Genomic DNA, 26202 nt, shown 5'->3' with positions numbered 1-26202 from the left:
GTCAAAGTTTTTAGCAAAGTGATAATAAAGACTGAGGAAATAAACATAAAAGAAAAGAAACTTAAGCCATTTTATTTTTAAGCTTGAATTCAAAATATGTCTTTGGTTCATAACTTATATTGGTCAGTATCACAAGTATAGAATAATAATTTCCATCATGGGACAAATAAAAATGCTACTAAATGAGAATTCCTATACTGAAGACAAATCAATATATATATATTGGTTTTCGGGTTACACCCGGCAGTACTCAGGGGTTTCTCCTGGCTCCAAGCTCAGAAATCGCTCCTGGCAGGCTCAGGGACCATATGGGATGCCAGGATTTGAACCATTGTCCTTCTGCATGCAAGGCAAACGCTTTTCCTCCATGCTATTACTCCAGGCCCACAAATCAATATAATTTTGCCTTGTTCAAACTGAATCTTTGTTGTTCTCCTCAGATTGAAGTAACAAGGAAGGGCTTGTTTGTTTGGCTTTTGTCATATTTGAAATGAACCCCAACTGTTTTGTTAGTATTTTGAGAGAGGAGTTAAAATTAAAAATAATGGTGTCTGGGGCCAGAGAGATAGCATGGAAGTAAGGCATTTGCCTTGCATGCTGAAGATCGGTGGTTCAAATCCTGGCATCTCATATGGTTGCCCGAGCCTGCCAGGAGCGATTTCTGAGCATAGAGTCAGGAGTAACCCCTGAGCGCTGCTGCTGAGTGTGACCCAAAAACCAAAACAAAAAAAAGAAAAGAAAAGAAAAGAAAAAAATAAATAATGCTGTCTACACACTCCAGGTCTGAGCAAATTACATGATTCCATTATTATTTGAGACCAAAACCCTGCCCCAGGTGACCAGCTTAATGTTTCTCTCTTTTAACCACCTGTTATAGATGCAGGGACTACTAGGTGTGGAGGATCTCAGGCCTTCACAAAGTGGCATTTTATTTAAGTATTAGCCACTCTTTTTTTTAAAAAACAAACAAAAAAAAACTATAAGCACTGTTACATTAACACATAAATCTAAATTTCAGGTATGCATCATTGAAAATCATCATGCCTATAAATTACATTCAGTTCAGCCCCCAACACGTCCAATTCTAGATTTAAAGAAAAAGTAAATTTGATCATTTATTAAAATGACAATGTAAATATCAGGACAAGCACTGAGAGAAAGAGCTTATAGTGAAGACTGAAGGCAACTTTTGAATAGCAAACACTGTTCTAAGTGTCACCCCTAGGGTCCCCAGCCTCTGATGCTGCTTCTAGGTAGGTCAGGCCCCAATTTCAAGGTCATGCACGCTTAACTGGGAATGCCCGGTCCAGCTCACATTGCCATTTTCTTTCCTGCTGCTGTTGACTTGCTTCTAAATATCTGCTTCTTTGAAAATGTTATTTTTATGCTTCCTTGCCTTAAGCAACCATTTTCTCGCCCATTTCTTTCTTGCTTGAACTTCACTGGCTCATTCATAGAAAGTTGTTCATAAAAATTGTTCCAGGAGATTCTCCTTTAGTGTCTCTTTGCTATAAATACCTATAGAAGGAAGGAATTCACTGGGGATCGGCCAATATGGAAGGAACTTTGTGTCTTTCTCTATTTCCGAGGTATCTCTTTTCATCATCTAAGTCCTTGAGTCTCAGTACTTTCTTTAGTACAGCCTCGGAGACTCCCTGGCTCATGTATTTTCAGGTCTCACACCTCACCCCCTTTTCTCTGTACAGTATTCCCAGCTCAGAGTCTTTCACAGTGACTTTGAATTTAAGCCTTTCATCTGTCAATACTCGTATTATTAAAATAAGAGTAGGCTAGGGAAATATAAAGGCTAAAAGGGACCTTTTGAAAGTGCTCCTGCAAGTGTATTGCAGTGACTTCACAAAGTCTTGAGTTGAAGGGAGGATTCCCAATGGATTAGGAGGTGGAAAGAAATTTGGATGCTGAGCAAAGTTGGAGCAGATGAAATTCCCCGGTTCCCTGGACACACAGACTGTGGGCATTTACTATGGCAGTATCATTCTCTGTCTCTGATACTTACCACTCAGATCTTCATAAATTGCATTATTAAATCAATGACATTTTCTACTCACAGTGAATGGGCCTCATCTGTTAAGAGTAAACAGTACTCCTCAGATAGTGTCTAATTTTCAGTCATCAAATGTATGGTACACTTGTATTTGCTGTTTTTGTCTGATAAACTTCAAGGTTTTAAAAAAAATAGCAATTCAACATTTGCTTTAATTTGCCAACTCTACTCAGGTAAGGGGTTTTTCTTAATCTGAAGACATACAAATTTTCTTCTCTTTGAGTAAAATGAAAAACTGGCTTACATGTATGTCTATAATTTCCTTCTTGATTATAATCCTGAGAAAAATTCCATGTCTGCAATTTGCATTCTTTGAGTTCATTTTAATTGCAATGACAAAAAATATACATATTGTACATAACATATATGTGGTCTTAAACCTTATAGTGTCTATTTCTAATTCTAGGGTGCAATTAAAAGGAACTTATCCAGTAAGTATATCTTAGCTACCAGAAGTAGAGTATAATTTTTAAAAAGGAGTAGTTCCTTGGCTCATGGAGCATTCATACATTTCAATTTGACACTCCTGGATTTAAGTTTATTAGTCTGACAAATATTTTACTTTTACAGCAAGGAAATTTTGTAATGATTAAAAAAGGGGGATCCTGTGGGGTTTGAATGATCCATATTTAAATTCTGAAAATGAATGGTTTTGGGAAAATGTTGCTTCTTTCTTCTTATATCGTTTAACCCTTACTTTATCATTTCACTTTAGAAATGATTTTAATCCAGTGTGTGCTGGTGAGGGCAAGGAATTGGGGGGAGGAGGAAGAAGGAACTGAAGATATATGAAGCTTTCACTTTTTTTTATGTGTGTGTTATTTGAAATGTCCATGTTAACCAACCCAAGGGATAGAGCAGAGGTTATAACACACATGGGGCCTGATAACACATTCGAGGGCATTCTAAATCCATGGTTCCTAAATTGAAGGTATAACATTTTCTTGGCATTTCAAGAAAAGAACAGGCAGAGAATGCTGGATTCATATACTGTGGACATATGGCCTGGCTTAGTATTCTTTTATGTTACTTGAGAAGCAGAACTGATCAAAGCAGCAGATATCTGAAGAATGGTTAGCTGCGCCACTATGTTCCTCAGTACACAAATCTTCTATTTGATCTCTTTATCGTGGTAGATCCTTGGTTAATTAGGTTTTACAAATGCCAGAGAAAATGCTACTACATATGCCTAATACATGGTTTGTGCACAGCCAGAAAAGAGGATTTATTTTGCAAACTTCCCATGTTGCATTGCTTCATGAGGGGAGCTAAATCTCTTAAGTGTTTCCAAACATAATGTAAATGACAGATCAGACAGGAATGGCAGAAACATACCCTTAAAGAAAATTCCTTTGTCCTGTGCATCAGGTGAAGAGGTGGCCCGACCCAGGCGTTCCACACCAACTCCAGAACTCACAAGGTGAGCAGAAAAGATTCCAAGTTTATTCTCTGCAAGTCCTTATGCCTGTAAACAAATTAGCCAAACTCTTTTGAGCAAAACTCTCATCTACTCTTTTTTTTTTTTTTTTCATTTATTTGCATGTTTATTTTATTTGTTTTTGGGTCACACCGGCAGCACTCAGGGGTTATAACATCCTGGCTCTGTGCTCAGAAATCATTCTCAGTAGGCTCAAGGGACCATATGGGATACCAGGGATGGAACCCCAGGTTAGCATTGTTCAAGGCAAATGCCCTACCCACTGTGCTATCACTCTGGCCCCCAGGAACTTGCATTTTGGGGGGAGGGCTGGATTTGGGGGCCACATCCGGCAGTGCTCAGTAGTTAGTCCTGGCTCTGCGCTCAGAAATTGCTTCTGGCAGGCTTGGAGGACCATACCAGATGCTGGGAATTGAACCACCATCCATCTGTCCTGGGGTGGCCGAGTGCAAGGCAAACACCCTACTGCTGTGCTATTTCTCTGGCCTCTTAGCTACTCTTAAACAGTTAGCCTTTTGGTGAAAGTCTAATGTGTGGTTCAAATGTGGTCTCAGTTCTGCTCTGTGCAACTCCAAGGAGGCCTGTACACATACTCTATTTCCAAATCCCCTCATCTGTCAGAATATACTATCTCCTCACTCAGGGAAAAGCTGTCGGAGCTCTGTCAAGACATCTTTGGAGTTCGGATAGCTGGTTTTAATGTTACAAACTTGTTTAACAAATGATTTGGTGCAGTGGTCTACCAGCCACACGTCAAAGACGACTTCTGTTTGGGATGTGGCAGAGACAAATAGGAATGGCTTCTGAAGTTTTAAGAGATTAAAGTGCTTTGCAATTACCTGTCATCTCTATTAAGAACTAGGTATTGAAGCCAGAGAGATAACACAATGGGAAGGGCATTTGCCTTTCTTATGACCAACCAGGTTCCATCCTCTGCATCCCATATGGTCCAACAAACCTGCCAGGAGTGATTTCTGAGCACAGAGCCAAAAGTAACCCCTGAGAGCCCTTAAGTGTGGCCCCCAAACCAATAAAATAAAATAAAGGTTAAAAAAACTGGTATTGGAGCCAGAGAGATAGTACAGCGGCATTTGCCTTGCAAGCAGCTGATCCAGGACCTAAGATGGTTGGTTCGAATCCCGGAGTCCCATATGGTCCCCCTGTGCCTGCCAGGAGCTATTTCTAAGCAGATAGCCAGGAGTAACCCCTGAGCACCGCCGGGTGTAGCCCAAAAACCAAAAAATCAAAAACAAAAAAAAACTGGTATCAAGTTCTATTACATTCTAGGTAGAACAAGCCATATACTAGGGAAGAGCTTCTCTCTTTCATGTTATTGTGGTTGGCTCCCCCGTTGAGAGCAAGGAACCTTCTCTTCTGCCAGTTCCCTACATCCAATACACAACTGACTCCCATATGAGCCCCAAAGTTTGTATACATGCATACAGATGTACTCAAGTACATATCTGCCTTAGTATCTGCTATCCCTCTTAGTATTCATATTTACATTATATCTTGTTTGAATGCATGTCATTTAGCAAGAAACCTCCAGATGACCCAATGGCCCTTGCTCCTCTTTTTGGCCCACCATTAGAATCAACTTTTGATGAACAGAAGACAGAAGGTAAGAAAAACAAAATCGAAAAGGGAGGGGGGTGTTTTCAACTACTTTTTTTTTTTTCAGTATAAAGTTTTTAGAGTAAAGATAGACATTTTAAGATAAGTTTTGAACTCATCTTTATGTCATAGAAAAACTCTGATCCAGTGATATTATTATCACAGAAGTTCAGGAGTTGAATGGGCAGCTTCCTTGTATTTGGGGACTTGAATCCAGAAAACGATCTCATTGCTGACTTGTTTCCTTCTCCAAGCAAGTTTATGAGTTGTTATAATTCTAGACAAATGACTGGGAGAATAACTGCTCACTGAGCTAACATCCTCTGTTGCAGGGTCAGACCCTCCAGTGCCCCATGGTTGTCTTTGTTATTGTGACAGAGCCTCTCTGACCATGCCTGTCTCTTTTGTTATCAAGGAAAATGACAGTTGGATAGTTCACTCCACTAACATTGTTTTTATTCTCAAGACCCAGGAATGACCTTGATTATTTAGCAACTTAAAAATAAAATGATATGGGGAAAGTAGCATTGGAGCTTTTTCCACTGGGTTTATCTTTCAAAATTTGATTCCTAGAAGTAATCAGAGAGGTTTTTCCCCCCAAAAAAAATGATTTCTATTTTTTATAAGACTGTGATCTACAGAGTTATTCATAGTTGAAATGTAGGCATAATATGGTCCAGTGTTGAATTAAATAATTAACGATGGGGCTGGATGGAGGTGGATGGCATCCCAGGCCACGTGGCTTTGCAACCCCATCCAGCCAGCGGGTCCCAGGCCCAGGTAAACGGCAGAATTAAGACTCACTTACAGGCAGGCATTAGGAAGCATTAGCTTTATTCATGCCCTATTCACCACATGTGTGTGGCCTACTTATAACCTTTCAAGCACTAGTTATTCTTGGCCCTGCATCTTAACTCCTTTCAGCCATCTTCCTTTTGGACTCCATGCTGGTCAAAGACCAGAACGCAGAGACCCAAAAGCCAGAGCACGCAGCAGGGCAAAGCCCTAATCCCCTCGCTCAAAGGCTTATCTACGTTTTCCAAGACCCCTCCCAGGAATGGGCGGGGTCTTGCAGGTAAGGTCACACATAATATCTGGTTCCCAAGACCCCTCCCAGAAATGGGTGGGTCTCAGGTAGCTACACCTAAATCCAGGGTCTCAGATAGGTACACCTACAGTCCAGCACCAATTCCATCACCAGTTGTCAACTTCTACCAGTGTCTCTATGTTCCCTCAGAACTTCCTAAAAAATTAAACACTTTGGAGGCTTGAGAGATAGTACAACAGGCAAGTCATCTGCTTTGCACCATGCCTGATCTAGGTTCAATCCCCAGCATCACATATGGTCCCCCCAAGCACCATTTATGGTTCCCCAAATTCCTCCAAAAGTAATCTCTGAGCTCAGAGGCAGGAATAAGCCCTAAGTAGAGTCAAGTGTAACATCCTGCCATCACCAAATATGTAATTTCTTTTCTGAAAGGTCGTAAATAAAATAGACTAAAAGTAATCCTTCAGGAAAAGAATTGAAACTACTCCTGACATGTTTTTTATGACTTATACACATGCCACCAATCACTGTATTTGACAACAGAAATTATTTTCCCTGAAAACAATTTCACTTAAAAGCACAATGATACACATAGAAGAAAATGTTTTGCCAGGACCTATTCATGAAGACAATTAAAGTGATAAGAAATTTGAAAGCACAATAAATAGACTAAGCTCTAGAAACAGAGAGACTCCAAAGTGCAGTGAGCTAATAAAGAAAATAAAATGTTATCTATTTCTGGTTAACAGTTCCAAAGCAAACATATTGGACCCGTAGGGTGGTCCAGCTCACCTCCAGAGTGCGGCCTTCATATTTGTGTCCTGAGGGGCTTCCCCAGCTGTTATCACCTCCCAGTCATACTGGGAAGAGAAATTGGGAACCTCTGCCAATTCTTGTAAGAGCAAAATCTGGAAAAGACATACATCGCTTCCAACTGAAACCCACTGGAAAGAATGTAGTGCCATATGGCCAGCAAAACTCCTTAAGCATCGAGGAAATGGAGAAAAGATCTTGGAAGGCAGCAGACAGCCACATCTAAATATTCTAGACTTTGTTAGAAAAATGGAGAAGCAGCATGCCTAATGCCCCTGTAAGGATACAGATAATGTAGAATTAGACTTTCATCACAGGGAAATTTTCAATGGTTCTAACTCACCTATGGTTAGCTATGCCTTGAACCACATTAATGCAGAGCAGCTGGATTTGGGATTGGATTTATGGCATTTGACTCTACCTGTTTAAAGGAATGTCTGTATGAAATGACTTGGATATCTACTATATGAAATAGAAAAAGGTCTTAAAATCAAGAGAGTGTTGTTGCACATTAAATTCATTTAGAAAAAAAATGCTGTTTTCTATATTCTGAACAGAGATGCTTATAGGTTCAAGTCCAATGGAGAGGGGGAAAAAAATCCATCTTTGAGGTTTGTAGTAGAAGGACGTGATCTACCTAAGCTTAACCAGAAGCCTTTTCTCTAGATGTTCTTGGCCTTGGGGGGTGTCTATAAAGCATGTGCACAAAGCATATTAGTTTTTTCAAAATCCACTTTTTTCTCTCATGTCTCCCCATTTTACATCTTATTCATTGATTATTCTGTCACTAATTTTAGATTGGGAAAACTGGGATATTTTTTGATGAGATGGTGCTCCCCTTGTGTTTAGGGTCCTTGGTTCAGTACATGGCACTGCAAAAACAAATCAATTATCAACAAAATTAGGTGGGAAACAAGGATCAAAGGGTTGGTTTATATACCCTGTATGTTTCAGGCCCGAAGTTTGATGTCTGGTACTGTTCTGATGGAGAGACACAATAATTAAACATACAATAAATAAATAACTTGTGGAGGGATTTATTTTGTACTTGTGCTTGCAGGTTTAGGCTAGATCTTAGTGCCCCTACTTTATCATATATGGGCAGGTTATTTTATTGTTGCAAGGAAGGAAAGAAGGATGGAAAGAAGAAAGGGAGAGAGGAGGGAGGGAAGAAGGTAGGAAAGGAGGGAGGGAGGGGGGAAGGAGGGAGGCCGCTTAAAGTCTAACTATATATCTTTGCTTGAGAGAAATGAAAAGTAGCACATTTGAATAAATTTGCTTGTATTGAGGCAAGAGGAAAATATATTTATGAAACTCAATTTGAATTTCAATTCTAAAATATAAAGGGGCCATTTCTATTTTTAATTTACCCTAGGACATGTTCTCTTTTGTCTTCAGTTCCTTTAGATCAGCCTGAGATATGGGGTTCAGGCCAACCAGTTAATCCAAGCATGGAGTCGCCAAAGCTAACAAGGTCTTTTCCCACTGGAAGTAAGTCTACCCTGTCTGGAAAAATCTGTGAATCATTTTACTGCCTGCCTGCACAGTGAAATGAGGCAACCCTTAGCAAGTCTTTGTCAGCAACATTTGAGCTGTACACTATTAAGATGTTCTTGTTGCAGACTAAAGTTAAAGGTGCCTAGGGCAGTTTGACAAGGAAGGAATGAGAAAAGTAAAATTAGAGAGCTTGGAAACATAGCCTCTTCTGACATTTCACACTTATTCGTTCATACACTCAAGATGGACGTGTGAAACTAGAATTAAGCAAAAAAAAAAAAAAAAAAAAAAAAAAAAAAAAGGAAGAAAAGAAAACAAAGACCCTGCCCCTGCTATGCCCCTTTCTATGCCCTGGGCTCTGCTCACATCACTGTTCTGAGTCAAATAGTCAGGTCTGGTGTCTGTCAGTCCTGCAAACAAATGAGACTATGCAGCCAGAGAATAAGATGAGAAGATAAAAGACTAAGAGTTGGAGAACAAGACAAATGAAGCAGTATGGTCTAGACTCTAGAGAAACTGAGTCAGGAGGTGGGGGCATGAGGACACCCCACCTTACTTACTCTTGAAGATCTTTCTTACTGGCACCTGCCTGGTCTGGGCTATTTTCCCTGAGAGGATGGTTCATCTCCAGCCCATCTGATGGGTTTCTCAAAATTCACTTCAGGGTTTAAGTGAGGCTTAATAATGACTTAATCTCTGGGATGTGAGGATGTTGGAGAAAGAATTTTGAAGGTGGATAGTAGAAAGGAAATACAGAGGTTATTTTCAACCCCACAAGGCCTGGAGGTTCACATACAGACCAGTTCAGACTCATGCCTCTTCAGTATTCCAAACCCCCTTTATACAGAGATTCATGAACCCAAGGCCCAAGATGGTTATGTGTTGAGAATGTTGTTTAGAAGCCAGGACATCCAATCTTTCCAAGGATATATTTTTCTTCCTAATGCTAAGAAGGAAAAGTGATATCATCAAAGACTTCTTGGACCTGAGCAATAGCACAGTGGTTTGGGCCTTTGCCTTGTATGGGGCCAACCCTCTTTCAAGCTCTGACATTCCATATGGTCCCCTGAGTCTGCCAGGAGTAATTTCTGAGCCCAGAACCAGGAGTAACTCCTGAGCACTGCTGAGTGTGGCCCAAAATCCAAAACCAAACAAAAAAAAAATAATAATCAGAGACTTTTTTTTATACTCCCGAGCTTTCTGATTGCCCAGGCAGTGTTGGGGAAATATTTTCCCTGATATCAGAAACTGAGCCATTGAATAAGCTTGTGTTTTCTTGAAACACTTTCTCTCATCCAAGTTCAGACCAGGCCTGGCCCTGCTTAGCTTCTGGGATCAGACGAGCATTCAATATCAACCAGCCATAGATCTCCTCAGAAAATCTTTCTTTCCAGATCTAAGTGGTCTGAATTAGTACAAGAAATCTAAATTTGTTCTAAAAAGAGAGCAAAATAGTAAACTCTCTTCGTCTGATATCCTGGTCGTATGTCTGACTTCTGGTCATTTAAGTTTTACCGTTTCTGAACTAAGATTCCACGTGGTCCAGCAGATGCTATGGTGTGATTGACATGAGTTGTGGTTGGGTCATGCTGTGTGTTTATAATTGCAAAGTAAGTTTATGATTTCAAGGTTAGTAGGCTTTTAGGGGCTTTTATTTGTTCCAGTGAAATTGGTGATTATGATCTCAATTTGGGCTGAGAGCTTTCATCAGAAAGAAAGCCCCTGGCTGAGCTCTTAACATCTCTGAGAGATAAGATCTTTGTGTGGGATATGCATTTTCAGATTCTCACAACTAAAATTTGTGACCACATATTCCTGGCTAGAGAAAATGAGGCTTTTATGTTCTTTAAGTATAAAAAAAAAAGAAGAAGAAGAATTTGGGTAAATCCTTCAGTCTCTTGATTTTGGACCCAAAATATAAACCGGGGCTGACGTTGTGTAGCTGCATTGACCGATTTCTAAAGTTTGCTTAGTTCTCCAAACTCGGGGATTTCAGACTTGAAATTGCTCACTAATGCTTGCTTCTGTTCTCTTCCCAGCACCTCCACCACTACCTCCAAAAAATGTACCAGCCACTCCACCCCGAACAGGTTCCCCCTTACCAGTGGCACCAGGTAAGTCTTAGCTCTCTAGGGTCTGGGATGAGGTGATGTTAAGAACAGGCAAAGGAAAACAAGATAATGTTGGCATTCATTTTACTTGTACTTCAATTCAATACTTGGCTTTGTGTGGCCCAAAAACAAACAAACAAAAAGTATTTGCCTTATCTACACTAGCAATGTTCTGGCATGCTCAAGGATCATTCCCAGGTTTCATAGAAAGATGTCCTTTCTTCTCTCCTCTTCACTCTAATTCTGTGGTACAAGGGCCATGTTCTCATGGAAAGAAAATCTCAATATAAAAAGGCATTGGTTGACATCTCCCTTCACTGGATTTCATTGGATGATGAACCACTGAAAAGGCACAAAGCATGACTTATACTTTTCTCAAGTTTTCTTTTCTTTTCTTTTTTTTTCTGAGTAGTAGTAAAATTATCTTAAGATATATAAGGGGTGCTTAGCAATTGCAGCACAAGACTAAGTTGGGGGTGGGGGGTTCACAGAAAGCATCGTGTTTACTGTTCCAGTGCAAAGAAGTATGGAAGAATGATGAAATATGTTGAGGAATGGAATCATTTGTTAGACAAATAAACCCTATCTCTGCCTTCTGTTACAGTCCATATAACATAGTATTCCAATTTAATATCAACCTCATCTTAGTAGACTAGTGAGTCAAAATATTCACAGTTATTCTGTATGTATGAACCCTAAGAATGTGGATTTTTATTCCCTTTGAAATTCTCTCACCTCTTAATTCTTGGGTATTTATGCAGCCTTGTGAGTCTGATATCTGTGGAGTTGGGTTATCAACAAAAGCAAATGTGACAAAGTCGTTTGTGAAATTTATATCGACTCAAACCCAACAGAGAGCCATCTCAAAAAATATAGTCTATATATCACAAAATATATAAAGTCTCAAAATATAAAGGTTTGCAAATTTTGATATATTTTGATATAATATATATTTATGTTCCATATAAATAAGTCTATCAGCCACAACATCATAAATCTTGATGTCCATACAAACTATGGCCCTATTTAATTTATAGTCTAAAAAGTTATTTATTTAATCTATAGCCTAAGATCCTTGAAGGCTAATTTCTTTAAGGCCCAAAATTCAGAAGTCACCAAAGGGTTATTTAAAGGTAAAGTGGCTTCTGAATCTCCCTGCCAATGCTATTTGAATACATTTTAAAAGCGTGTTCCCTCACATGGCTGTTATTACAAAGCATTCCTGCAGGGGTGTAAAAAAATATTTTAAACTTTGATGACTTCAGAATTTAACAGAATAACCAACACGAAAGTTGAAGCAAAAATTATATTTCTGTTCCATAAATTCAGAGCAATATCCTCTCTAATTGGGTCAATGGTGTTGAGATTAGATAAAATAAATGTCTTTTTCCTATGAGACAAGTAGAGCTATCACAGACAGAATATAGTCACTGTCTTTCTCAATAGCCTCTGGCGTGGTGTGTGGGGTTGCGTTATGGGCATGCTTGTGAATCTAGCTGTACACTCATCCCTTGGAGTAATCATTGTACTATGTTTCTGGTGCACTTAAGATGGAAAATGGGTAGCAAATCACCAGATGGGATCCTTTTATTTCAACGAACAGATTGAAAAACACCTGAGCTGCACCAAACATTTGCAATGAGTGTGCTAATAACTCCGTTGGCAAATATTCTTTCACCAAGAGGGGGTGGTTTTCCACTTTCATGGGTTCTATCCTTTTCATGGGTAGTTCCAGAACCTGCTTTTTAAAACCTCTGTATACCTAACCATCTAGTCCCCAAACCTCATCTTTGGTGTTCTCATGAAAACACATGCGAGGAGCTTAGACAGTGATTTAAAAACGAAAGAAAGTTGATGGGAAAGATGAACTTGCAGAGTGGTCGATGCCAGCATGGCCGCTCAACCTCCCATTCCACAGGCTTCCATCCCTAACTCCCATCCCAGCAGCACCTCTCACGATGCTGGCTGGACCACACGCACTGATGCTCACAAGAGCATCTTTTATTCACCAAGCTTTACCTTCTCCCCTCAACCCCACCTCCCCATTCAAGTAATAGTAATAACCCGATTAAAGTGTCAAACCCACTACTTTAACTACAGGAAATGACCAGTCAGCCACAGAGGCCCCAATTGAAAAGCCACCATCCATCAATGACCTGGACAGCATTTTTGGCCCCGTGCTGTCCCCCAAGTCGGTGGCGGTTAACGCAGAAGAAAAGTGGGTGCATTTTTCTGATACCTCCCCGGAACATGTGACTCCAGATGTGGCACCAAGGGAAAAGGGGGATTCTCCACCAGCCGCCTCCGACAGCCCAGCTGACTCCCCGCCTCCTCCGGGCACCCCGGGGACCCCAGGCCCTCCTGGGGGGCCTCCTCCTGCTGGGCCTCCTCGCAATATACCTTCACCGCTGAATTTGGAAGAAATCCAGAAGAAAGTGGCCGAGCAGAGCTGCGTGCGAGACGAGTACTTAGAAACAGTCTCTTCTCCGAAAGAGCTGGGGGTGGGCCAGAGAGCCACCCCACCACCCCCACCGCCCCCCACCTACCGGACTGTGGTTTCATCACCCGGACCAGGCTCGGGCGGTGGCACAGGGCCCGCCAGTGGTAGGTGTGAGTGTGCGTGCGTGTGCACCCGGGTGCACCCAGCTGGGCTTGCAAACTGCAGCCACGGCCTCCTCCCCTCCACCCTCACCCCTGCTGTAGAGTGACAGCTCCCCCCTGCTCGGGTATGGCTGTTTCCCGTGGCCCCGTGGCATGACCCACGCGTGCTCACCGTCTGGTGCAAGTCTGTGGCTTTGTGCTGCCCTGCATCCCCCAGCTCTCCCCTCCGGAGTATGCAATGCCTGCTGCCATCCTGCCTTCAAGGACACTGGGGAGTCATTGTTTGGAATTGCAGAAGGTTCTAGAAAGCATGGAGGTGCCTGGTGGCTGTTTTGATTTCCCTCATTGGCTGCCTCCACTGGTGAGGGTCCAAGATTTTTTCAAAAGTTGAGTTCTGTTGGCAGCTCTAGTGGGTCTTTGTTATTGGAGAGAAAACGATCTTCGAAATTTCAGGTGTAGGGTAGTTTGACACAGTTAAAAAGGGAAGAAAAAAAAAAAAGAAAGAAAGAAAGGATTCATTTACACAACACAGTGTTCTCAATGATACAGTCCACTCACATTATACGATGATTCCCCAAAACTACTCCAACACGGAGAGATCATCTCATTTATCCAGGCTTGATTCCTAACATTGGCAGGTCAACTTGTTTTGCTTATCTTTCCTTTATTTTCATTTATGTATTTGTGATGGTAGAGCCCTGTGGATCACTCTGATTACTTCAGAAAAGACTGAAAGAAAAATGGTAGGGAACAAAGAAAAGGGTAGGCCTGCTACATCTCTAATCTAACTCAGTTGCATTTTGACCAGCTCCCTAAGCCTACAAAAAGTCATCTCTAAATCAGGTGAGAGAGGTAATAATATAAATTAGAACCACATATTTAAGAGACTACAGTGAGGGCCCGGATATATAGTACAGCGGCGTTTGCCTTGCAAGCAGCCGATCCAGGACCAAAGGTGGTTGGTTCGAATCCCGGTGTCCCATATGGTCCCCCGTGCCTGCCAGGAGCTATTTCTGAGCACACAGCCAGGAGTAACCCCTGAGCACCGCTGGGTGTGGCCCAAAAAAAAAAAAAGAGAGATTACAGTGAATCTAATACTCCTGGGTGGTCTTATGTGTGAAGTTCATTTTGAGTTCTCTAGTTTTGAAAGAATGAGAACACCCAGCGCAAGACACAGCAAGATCAAGGAGGAATCTGAGGTGTCTGCTTCAGTCTGCTGGTGTCTGGGGCTTTGTTTGTTTAAGATCTTCAAGCTCCTTCCCCTCTGTGCCCCTGGTTCCATGTAGTCATCTTTCTAGGGTACCAGGGACTTTCTGTTTTTCATTTGCTCCAAAAGAGGTAATCAGATCTAAGTGATTCAGAAGCAGACTAGAAACATAGTATAGGAGGTAAGATGCTTGCATTGTATAGTCAAGAATTGGCTAAACATCATACCCTGAAATTAAGTTATTTAGATCCAATAATAAAAGAAAAGAGGGAGTCTTTTTTTAGACCATTTTTGAAGGAATCAAATTCTGGGCTCCTGCCAGACCTTAGAGATCACTCCCTGGCCCCATCAATTTTTCTCTTTTAAGAGTCCTCAACACTGTCTTTCCTTGGAGTATCTTCCAGTGTTTGCTCTGCAAATTCCTTCTCTGTGATTTGAAGTGAGCATCTCCAGGCTGATGGTGGAGAGGACTGAGAACCATCTGTACTTAGAATTTATATTGAGAGAGAAAGAGACAGAGAGAGACAGAGACAGAATAGTAGATAAAGCATTTGCCTTACATTAAGCTTACCTTGGTTTGAGTCCCTGACAACCCTATGTTCCCCTGAACATTACCAAGAGTCATTACCATACAAAGAGCCATAGTAGCCTTTGATTACTTCCAGAAGTATCCCAAAAATAAATAAAATTTACAAAATAAAAAATTTATATTGGATCGGTTTTTTTTAATGGGGCTCATCCAACAGTGCTCAGGACTTATTTCTGGCTCTACACTCAGGGATCACTCCGGATGAGTTCAGGGGACCATATGGGTTGCCATAATTCAAACTCAGATTGGCCACTGCAAGGCAAGTGCCCTATCCATTGTACTATCACACCAGAATTGATATGATTAGATGTGTCCCCTTCTCTTCTCTACTCCTCTCCCTAAAAGGAAAGACTTCAGTACTCAAATGTTTGAGAAACATTGTGCTGAAACAATAAGTAGATTTTGTTTTCAGCATAGAGCAAGAAATCTTGAACCCTGTCATTGATCTGGATATTCTCTGACCCTGTAGCATGTTTTGCATGACCTGGTGCATCTGGAGCTATTATTGACTACGAGCAAAAGTTACTGAAAAGATTCTGAAAACCACCTAAGTTTCTTAGACATGCTATTTCATCCTTAAAAAAGCCCCATGTGGTAAGTGGGGATTTTCTCAGCAGGAAAATGAGTTTCACAGAGTTTTAATAATTTGCTCAAGTCTATACAGCTAGTGATAATAGGCTTGAGGATTCATACTTTCTTCTGGTTTTTATTGAAGTGCTTTCCAATACTGTTAATGATAGGGTTCCATGGATATGATGTGTCATCATCACACCTACCATCTGAGAGTCTGCTTCCCTCTACCCATATCCCAAGTTTGGGTCCTCCAATTCTTCTCATAAGAATGAGCTACAGTTCTCAAACTAATTTGATACCTGACATCCTTCTCCTCATATTGTACATTGGCGCCAACAAGATATCCCCTCAAAACCTATTTCACATCACTCCTTTGAGTAATTTTAGAGGGTCAGAGTACCATGCTCCATCTCTCGTATTTTTTTTAACTCTTGGGTAAATTAAGACTTTAAACTTTTCTCTACATATAATAAAGGATTTCTAAATAATGCCTTCTATTCATTCCTTACACCCAAGGAAACTTTTCCATTTGGGGTTTCTTGGTCAAAGAGAGATGCATTTCTTTGTTTCATGTGAGAAATTCTTTCCTGAGAATTTCATTCAAGCTGTGTAAAATTGATTCAATTTCACTGGGAAATTCATTTTTAAGTTCTGAATGCTCAGAAAAGACTTTCCAAGACCTATCCCTCACCTCCCAGTGGTAGGCCCTGAAGCTCTTCTCTAAGGGAATAGCTAGTATAGGCTTGGGAAGAGAAGGAAGAGAGGGAGGGAATAAATCTCTGTTCTTTCTACCACTTTCTTCAGGGATCTGGGACATACTTATTTCATTGCTTTGATCACTGATCTAATAAGAGATGGGGGAGCCTGAGCTTTCTGTTCAGGATTGTGTCGATCTTTAAATGTTTAGCTTCCTTCCTCTAGTTGAACTTAATTTTAAATGTTACCATCAAAACTATTAATTCTTAATAATTGAGCTCAAAGAAGCTAGACTGCTAGGATTAAAGGATTGAATTTCTACTTGGGAGATTTCAAGTGGGCCAAAGAATCTTATGAATAAATAAAACTTTGCACCATTATCTCCTTAATTAAGTCCCTGTTTATTTGCTGCTTCATATATTATTGATAGAATATCTACAGGCTAGAAGAAATGTTGTAAAGGATAGATTGAAACGATAAGTTGTGCCTTCACACTTTCCAAACTAGCAATGCTCCCTCCCTGCCTGCCAAATTTCCTGTACTTCTCAAACCATGTTTCTTTGCACATCATGATGTCCACTTTTAAGTTTTCATTTTCAGCAAAATGACCATTTTACACAACTCAAATCCTGGTACATCAGAAGAATTGCCTGCTGTTGCAAACCATTGAAAACTTAGAATCAGTTCAAAAACCTTATTTCATTATGGCAGTCTTTCTAGTTTGGCCAAAACAGTTAGTTTACTGGGACACAAATTGATTCTTGGCAAAGGTTCGCTCTTCTCCCTTGTGAATTCTGGGTGCCAGGAGATAGAAGGGGAAGGTTTTGGTTTTGGTTTTGTTGTTTGTTTTGTTGCCTGAGACTTGCTTGTAGGCCAGATAAAAGAGAGGTGTTAGTAAGATAGAATATTCAATGTAAAGTTTTCCTACTTTGAGAAACTAAAGTGATGCTTAAAGGTGCTGAACACAAATTACACACATATGCACACACACCCATTCTTTTTTTTTTTTTTTTTTGGTTTTTGGGTCACACCCGGCGGTGCTCAGGGGTTACTCCTGGCTGTCTGCTCAGAAATAGCTCCTGGCAGGCTCGGGGGACCATATGGGACACCAGGATTCGAACCAACCACCTTTGGTCCTGGATTGGCTGTTTGCAAGGCAAACGCCGCTGTGCTATCTCTCCAGGCCCTACACATCCATTCTTAAATGAGTATGAGCTATTCTTAACTTACCAATATTTTCGGTCTTTTTAGAGCAACAATGCTCAATAAAAAAGTCACTATTTGTGTGGCTATTTTAATCTTAAAGATAGCTAAATAAGATTGTAAAATCACTATATCATTTAAGTGCTAAAATATTGCAGGCAACTCTTCTTTTTTTTTCTTTATTTAAGCACCATGATTACATACATGATTGTATTTGTGTTTCACTCACAAAAAGAAGACCCCCCCTTTTCACCAGTTGCAACCTTCTCACCACCAATGTCCCCCATCCCCCTCCTTCCCTGACCCCTACCTGTATTCGAGACAGGCATTCTACTTCTCTCACTCATTAACACTGTCATGATAGTTAGTGTAGTCATCTCTCTAACTAAACTCACCACTCTAAGTAGTGAGCTTCACGTCAAGAGCCAGGCTTTCCAGCCCTTATCTCTGTTGTCTTTCGGCATTATTACAATAATGTTTTTGTTTTTCTTAAAACTCATAGATATGTGAAACTATTCTGTGTCTATCCCTCTTCCTCTGACTTATTTCACTCAGCATAATAGATCCCATGTCCATTCATGTATAGCAGGGATCTCAAACTCAATTTACCTGGGGGCCACAGGAGGCAAAGTCGGGGTGAGGCAGGGCTGCATAAGGGATTTCACTTACCGAATATTTGCAATAAAAAATCGCATTAGTAAGAAAAAAAATTGCAAAAAATCGCATTAAACATTTGCAGATCCTGAAATAAACTGCTCAGGGTATGTGAATGTTTAATGCGATTTTTTTTCTTACTAATGCGATTTTTATTGCAATTATTCGGTAAGTGAATAATCACGAATACTGCTATATTTGAAGGCTGGCCGCAGGCCACAAAATGTTGTATGGAGGGCCAAAAACGGCCCATGGGCCGCGAGTTTGAGACCCCTGATGTATAGGAAAATTCCATGACTTCATCTCTCCTGACAGTTGCATAATATTTCATTATGCAGGCAACTCTTATCAGGCATTTATTCTAGAGCATAAAGATGCAATGAAAGGAAGGACTGAGGGAGGAAAGCAGAGAAAGAAATGCAGTATTTTACCCTATATAATTCTACTATTTAATACTTTCTCTGAAGAAATGTTATGGTTGTTCATTTTGTTTTGTTTTGTTTTCTAAACTTTATTTACTTACTGATTGCTTGGTTTTGGGAACACATCCGATGTTGTTCAGAGGACACTCCTGGCTCGGCACTCAGAAATCGCCCCCAGCAGGCTGAGGGACCATATAATATGCAGGGTTTCTCACAGGTCAGCTGCATGCAAGGCAAATACTCTACTGCTGTGCTATATCTCCCTGGCCCCATTATGATTGTGCTATAATACCAATTTCTTTATATATTTTAAGGTATACACACACACACACACACACACACACACACATACACACAAGTGGCAGCTATTTTTGTACTTCTCAGAGGTTACCAAGGAAACTATGAGAGAACTTCCCATTGAGAGCAGCAAATGGATTGAGAACACATCCAGGATTGTCAACCACTTTGAACTTATAATACACATATTAAATATTAAAAGACGATGTTCAATTATTTTCCACCATTGTTCTGAGAATAAATGTCGCTTGAGGGGGAAAGTGGGAGAATGGAGTTCGCATGTACAGACAAGAACCTCTATTTACGTGTTTGATCTCACAATCTCACGTCAGCATTGATTGGAGCTTTGGCTCAAGGGAGAAACACCCCCAGGCCTTAACTATTCCCTGCTTAAGCTCAATGTCTATCAAGTAAGGTTTTGTTTCTTAAACACCATCTCTGTGTCTTTCTAACTGCACAACAAATCAATTCAATCAATTCAGTAAGGGAAAAATTAGTACTGTGTGCAGAATGGGAAAAGAACTGGCAATTGTCTTAAAGGCACTTGCTTTACCATCCTTAGCATCTGTCAGCTTCCAGTGGAGTAACATTTTGCAATGGAGTAAATACTTTCCTAAGCATTTTTTCCATTTGATTGTTTCGACTACTGTGCAAGGAAATGGTTCATGTCTTTAAAACAGGAAGCTGACGTTTACAAAAGTTAACACCATTGATAAGAGGGAGCCTCCATCAGAAAAACAAGTCATCTGACTTTTCATCCAGTGTTTCCATATTTCACACCTCTTGGATGACAAACTTTTCCTGCTTTACCATGCATTTTTATTTTCTGAGAGATTGATTCCAAAGACTCTTTCTCAGCAGTAAACCGTTAGATAGGTTTTTTTTCCATTCCCATAGCATGGTTTTCCCAGACCTAACGGCACCCAGGGACCACTCCCCCACAAAATAAACTTCCTTATTAAAGACTTTATTCTTCCAATATTTCCATCTTTATGCTGTCTTTGATTTTCTTGTGACATCTGGGTTTAGCGCTAGTAACTCGAAAAAAAATTTTGCATTGTGAACTGTTAAAATATCCTTTTTGTTTTTACTGAAAAAGAATTTAAAAACAAAAGCACATAGATTGAGAGAGATGTATGTGAATCTTTCATACCAGGCAAAATATAAACAGTATTTATGCAAAATTTGGAACTCTATAGTCTACTTCAAGATGCAAGATAGTGCGTTTAAGATCTAGAGCAGGGGTCTCAAACTCGCAGCCAGCGGGCTGTTTGTGGCCCTCCGTACATTTTGTGGCCCACGGCTGGCCTTCAAATATCGCAGTATTCGCGATTATTCGCTTACCGAATAGTCGCAATAAAAATCATATTAGTAAGAAAAAATCGCAATAAACATTTGCATATCCCGAGCAGTTCCTTTCGGGGTATGCAAATGTTTAATGCGATTTTTTTGCGATTTTTTTTCTTACTAATGTGATTTTTTTATTGCGAATATTCGATAAGCGAAATCCCTTATGTGGCCCTGCCACACCCCGACTTTACCTCCTGCGCCCCCCCCCCCCGGTAAATTGAGTTTGAGACCCCTGATATAGAGAATTGGAGTTGAACACACATATGATCTGAGTGACCTTGGAGGTAGCTATTGAATGTCTCTGAGCTCTAGTTTCCATAGAAATAATAATAGTTCCTACTTCCAAAGATGACTGGGAGTGAAATAAGAGAGCATTTCAAGTGCCTAGTATAAATAATCCACCAATAAAATACAAAGACTACAGTTGTTGTTTTATAGTACTTGTGAGGGAGTAGTGCTAAAGGTAGGCATGAGATTGTGGTGATCAATAGAATTAACATAGGTTAAATAAAGAGGAGAAACACACAAGACTTAAAATTGTTTCAACGAGAACAAGGGTCTCCATCCAAGAGTAGGTCGGCAAGAACAGATTGTACAATGATGGGTTTTGCAGCTCAACATAAAACTCCTTGATAATGGAAACATCTGGAGATAGAGACATTTTAGAACTCTGCAGAATTCTGTTTTGTGGCAAGTTGGAAAGGAAGATTGGGCAGGGAGTAGGTATTCTCCTGGGGTAACATCTCTTTAAATTTTCTTGAAATGATTTTTTTGCCTGTGCTTCTAACCAAATCTGCAAACCTCCGGAGTCATGGGATCATTTCTGAGCAAGAACTATTGGGAATGTTGGTTGGACTTGAAGGTTTCTACCCAAACATATGACTGCAGATGGGCTGCCCTGAATCTGGAGTCTCCTGGTGTGCTGATACGTGTGCATGCCGGCTTTTCTTTGTCTTTTGTGTTTCATAAGCTTGTCATTGACAACCAGAAAAGGAAATCCAAGAGGCTCTTCTAACACTCATTCCCCAAATTCATGTGACCTAATACATTCCTGAGCAACAAATAAAATCCTCAAAATTTAATCTCTTGTATAAAGATTATAAAGTCGGAGCCAGAGCAATAGTGGGTATGGCACTTGCTTTGCATGGACTGATCCGGGTTCAATCCCCAGCATCCTCTATGTCCCCCAAATACCACCAGGAGTAATTCCTGAGTACAAAGCCAAGTGTAACCCCTGACCATCACCGGGTATGGCCCAATAACAAAACAAAACATTCTAAGCCCATAGAATATGTTTAGCATCACATTTCCTTTCTTATATTTTGCCCCTGGCTTATGTCATGTTGGCTTACATTTATGAAGTTAGCGCTCATCCCTTGAAGCAGAGTAACAAAGGGTGTTGCTCCTATTTAAGTGCATGTACAGGTAAATATCATCTTCCTTGAGATTGCATACTCTGCTTTCATCTTGGATGTAAATAACTTCTGAAACAGGGCAAGGTCAGAGAGCTTATCCTACATTGCGGTGTCTGAGGTCAAAAGGAAAGCTATATACCACCTAGCCCGAAGGAGTTTAGAGAATTCATTTTGCTCCCAGAGATGCTTCAAAGGGCTTACCTTTCTCTGGTATCACATGACAACCCAAGGCCATCCGCCTCAGCTTCTGCCATCAACCAGATTTCAACAAGTGATTTATATGTATATATGCATATATATGTATATGTATATATGTATGTGTGTATAAACCACCCTGTGCTAGATTGTTGAGTCTAGTAACTGCTAAGCTGAAAGCAATGTTCTGAGACTGACAGATTTCCTTTGGGGTTGGGATGGAGGTGGGGGGGACAGCGCTATGGTAACCTGGGTTGGCAGCCTATGGTAATGCCAGTTTGTTTTTCAGGTGCATCATCCCCTGCTCGACCAGCGACGCCCTCCATTCCTTCCAGCAGCACCACCCCACCTCCACCTCCTCCTCGGCCTCCATCACGGCCCAAGCTGCCCCCAGGAAAACCTAGTGTCGGAGACGTGGTATGTCCCCTTCAGTTCTGACTTGCTCAGAAATGCAGAGTCTGAAAGGCCAACAAAAGCCAAACAGGCCAACACAACTTAGCTCAAGTTCAGGTGTAAGCCATTAGCACTTGTTTGTACACATGGTCTAACCATGGGAACTTGGAATCTGTATGTATATTTCTGTCTCCTGCTGAGCATCTTCAGGAGTGACCCTGAAGCATTTCCACATCAAAAGCAACAAATAAAAATAATAAAAATGATAGGACATTGGAACCTGCAGTTCTACTATTGTATGTCCAATGCAAATGAAGATTATAATGCTCAAACTTGCTAAATCCTTTTTAGAGGAGGAGGGGTTTCCTTTCACCATATTTATCTGGTTTTGGAAGGTTCCAAAAGAGAATTAGAGTTGATTTCTATCTCCAGCATCTGAGACCTGATCTGATTAGATACACTATATGACTATGAAGATAGTAGCTGATGATGGATTTGATGTGTTTATTGTTGGTATTTTTTGGCACTTTCTCCCATAGAATTTTAATTTTAAGAATATGGGGTGGAAAACATTCTGAATTAACTATGAAGAGACTTCAACCAGTGATAAATTTCTTTGGCCTATAGGAATCACAAATCAGTGATGTTCATAGTATTTATTGGATGTAGTCAACACTGTGTTTTGTATATAATTATCTTTAAGTTCATGTCAGCTGTCATCACATTGTTACCTGTTTAGTTCTTGCAGTCTAAGATCTTCCTTCTGAGACATTGTGACCCAAATCAACGTCTCAGCTTCTCTCAATCAGATATACCTATAGAGTGTAATACAATGTATTGGGTGATTACTCTAGTACCACCTACAAATTCCTTTTTAAATATAACCAACTTCATTGTAAATATGGAACCACCTATGCATTTTTATAAAAACCTACTCTGTCACCTCTAAGGCTTGGAGACATGAAAGTTATGGAAGGAAAGTGCTATGACTATGACCTCATGCTGTGTGATCTAACTTTGCATCTCTTTTCTTCTCCCCACAGCCCAGACCTTTCAGTCCTCCCATTCATTCTTCCAGTCCTCCTCCAATAGCACCCCTAGCCCGGGCTGAAAGCACCTCTTCAATATCGTCCACCAATTCCTTGAGTGCAGCCACTACTCCCACAGTTGGTAAAAAAAAAAAACTGCCTATTCTCTTTCACTCCACTGTGTGGTTTTGACTGGCTATTTTGTATGATCTGAAAACCCCATATTATGTTTCTGGTTGAACTTATGTTGCTGTGTGTTATGCTACTATCCTCTGACTCTTCTTTTACAAGCACCTTTTCAGCAAAGGAGGCCAAGTGCTTTAAGCAAATGGACATGTAAAAGACCAATAACACCTGTGTTTTGCAGGAATTCTCTTATGCTATTCCCTACAGAGCTAACCCTAAAAAGTTGAGAAGAGATCATCAGATAAGGTCCTGTAATTATGATATTATTCCTTATCATCAAAAGTGTCTCCTTGGAAAGAAGGATGATTACTTAAATTCCTATCATGTTTCACATCAGAAATCACAATATTTAGAAATGTCATCATCTTGGAGCTTTCATTTCTTCATCCTTTTGGTTGTCCTTATGTTGACAAATGATCGAAACATTGGCATTAGAGGATTGGAGCGAATTCTCTGACACTTTTCCTAATGTTTTTTTCGGTGATGTGTAGTCACTTTTCTCATGAAATAAGTTTGTTGCTGGCATTTTCACTAAATGCCTTTGTGCCCCTTTCCTTATGGTGTGATTAAAGTGAAGAGTTGAGAATGGCCGCTCAGCAGGAATGGTTTTCCCAGGCTCACATACCTCTTTTAGCCTGGACTGGCTTCCCTCTCACCCAGGCTGTTCTCTATATCTCTTTCTCTCTTTTTCTCTTTGTGTGTCTCTGCCTCTGGCTCTCTATCTCTCTCTGACTCTCTCTGTCTCTGTGTCTCTATATCTCTGGCTCTCTGGCTCTCTTTCTCTCCTTTGCTGTCTCCCCCCACCCATGGACTCCTGCTGCCTCATATCTGCATGGCCTCTCCACTATAGGTTTCTATTCCATTTTCCCCCATGACACTTCCATTCTCATAGTCTTCCTTTGGTGTCTGAATTCCCCTCCAAGGTTCAAAGGTAGGCCAGTTGACCCATCTTGCATTGCATTGGAAAATCATTACTCAAAGCTAAACAAATGTCTGCTACTACATACCAGGAGCACACTCTAGAGTTGTTCATATCAAAAATAGTTTGATCAAAGCCTGAAGCTCTTCTATAAAATGCCCTGTTTTCCAAAGGAAAAAAAAATTAAAATGTTACTCTTACAGCTCCCTGCCAAAAAAAAAAAAAGAATTTCATCAAAATCATATGTATTTTATAGTTTTAACCAGAGTACCCCCTTTCAGTGATCCTTCAGATTTGGTGAAAATATAGTCCATTACCTTGTATCATAGAATCCATGAGCAGTCACCAAATAAAGTCAAGTCTGTTATTTATTTTCAATGAAATTTGGGGGAACTAGGTGCTTTCTATTTTGGATAACTGTTCATCTCTCTGTGTCTATGTTTGATTGTTGAATTTTGTTTTTGGAACATCCCCACCTTATCTTCAAACTCACTTAAGAATTGAGAAAACTCATCCCCACCACCCTTTCCGTACTCCTGCTCTGTTCTATTTCCTAAAAACCATTTATTTTACTTATTCCATATGATCCTCCCACTTGGTCTGGTTGATTCAGAGGAAAGTAAATATAGACTGTCACTCAGAAATCAGACCTCATGTGACCTCATATGGCTCTTATTCTTTTAAACTCATTGAGATTCATAGAGAAATTTTCACATCCAGGGACTTGAAACTGGTTTGTATGTCCTTCCAGAGAAATTGCAAATCCTAGTCTAAAACTTATATTCTCAACACATCTATTGTGCATTCTTTCCAGATGAATCACCAAGGGGTTGAAATTAAAGTAAAATAATAATAAGTACAGTCCCCACAAAGGACAAATCCATTGCTTCCTTTCTGCATATCTTTCTGATTTAATGATTTTGGTTCTATTATTTTTGTTGAATTTTTTTCTTGCCCAGAAATCTCCCTCTCCTGTTTTATCTCCTGCTGCTGTGTGGTTCCCCTGTCAGCTACTTCTTTTCCAAGTGACTCCATGCTCAAATGACTGCCCAGCACTTCTTGTATTGCTGCTCTTTCCCTTTGGGAAAATGATGTGCTTTGGCTGTTGAAGGGCTTCCTGTCCATGGTGGACTTGGCATGTCAACCCGATGCATTCCAGAGTTTGAGGATATTCAAGGATTTTAGTAGCATGTGCCCTAAAGTTGGTAGTGTGACATTTTCCTCCCCCTCACCACAATGCTTTATATTAACATTCTTCTAACTTTGGAGCCAAAGTTGGGGTGAATGTGGTTGGAACTAATGGGCAAGTTTCATCTTTATGCATAGCAGTGCATAGAATTGACCCTGCAAGTCTCTGAGCCTGAACATTTTCATGAGAACTGTGTTTATGAGGTGGTAAATCTGATATCACACAGAAGAGAAGGTTTTCTATCTTGTCATGCTCAAATAATGAAGCGATTTTTTTAGTAATGGGACTTCATAATTTAAAAAATATAGCCTGAAATAGATACACTATTATTTTATAGATGACTAAGGAAAGGAGAGACAAGTGCAGAATTGAGCTCTGACACAATACTTGCTTATCACATGGACCTTAAGACCTATTCTAATTTCTAAGAGACTAAAATGTGAAGAAGTTTCATCTTAGAGTCAATTAATTATCTTTGCATTTGGGAAAGACTCCCAGGACTTTCACTATTTGATTTTTGGGTGAAACCTTATTAATATTATGAAACTAGGGAAATTGTTTGACATTTTTTGAGAAACAAACTCCTAGATAGTGAGACAGAGATAAATGACTTTCATGCTTGTTTCTTCACACTGCAGATGATTGTTTTCTTAAATGTTTGCAGTATATTCTATTGGGATCTCCTCAGAAGAAAAAAGA

At 40.2% G+C, this 26202-nt stretch overlaps 1 protein-coding gene across 1 annotated transcript in view; it reads left to right on the top strand.

Annotated features, from left to right (window-relative positions):
- SGIP1 (SH3GL interacting endocytic adaptor 1) overlaps nucleotides 1–26202 on the top strand; it is a 216755-nt gene that overhangs the window by 140441 nt on the left and 50112 nt on the right. The window contains exons 8-15 of the mRNA XM_049774428.1: nucleotides 2472–2496; nucleotides 3434–3485; nucleotides 5039–5124; nucleotides 8377–8469; nucleotides 10515–10589; nucleotides 12687–13190; nucleotides 22078–22205; nucleotides 23225–23351. Coding sequence (XP_049630385.1) covers nucleotides 2472–2496; nucleotides 3434–3485; nucleotides 5039–5124; nucleotides 8377–8469; nucleotides 10515–10589; nucleotides 12687–13190; nucleotides 22078–22205; nucleotides 23225–23351 — 1090 coding nt within the window. The remainder of the gene's footprint in view (nucleotides 1–2471; nucleotides 2497–3433; nucleotides 3486–5038; nucleotides 5125–8376; nucleotides 8470–10514; nucleotides 10590–12686; nucleotides 13191–22077; nucleotides 22206–23224; nucleotides 23352–26202) is intronic.

Source organism: Suncus etruscus, chromosome 6 (genome assembly GCF_024139225.1).
Source record: "Suncus etruscus isolate mSunEtr1 chromosome 6, mSunEtr1.pri.cur, whole genome shotgun sequence".
Taxonomy (NCBI): Eukaryota; Metazoa; Chordata; class Mammalia; order Eulipotyphla; family Soricidae; genus Suncus; species Suncus etruscus.
The sequence above is the reverse complement of the archived record's forward strand: the minus strand, read 5'-3'. Positions and strand labels throughout refer to the sequence as shown.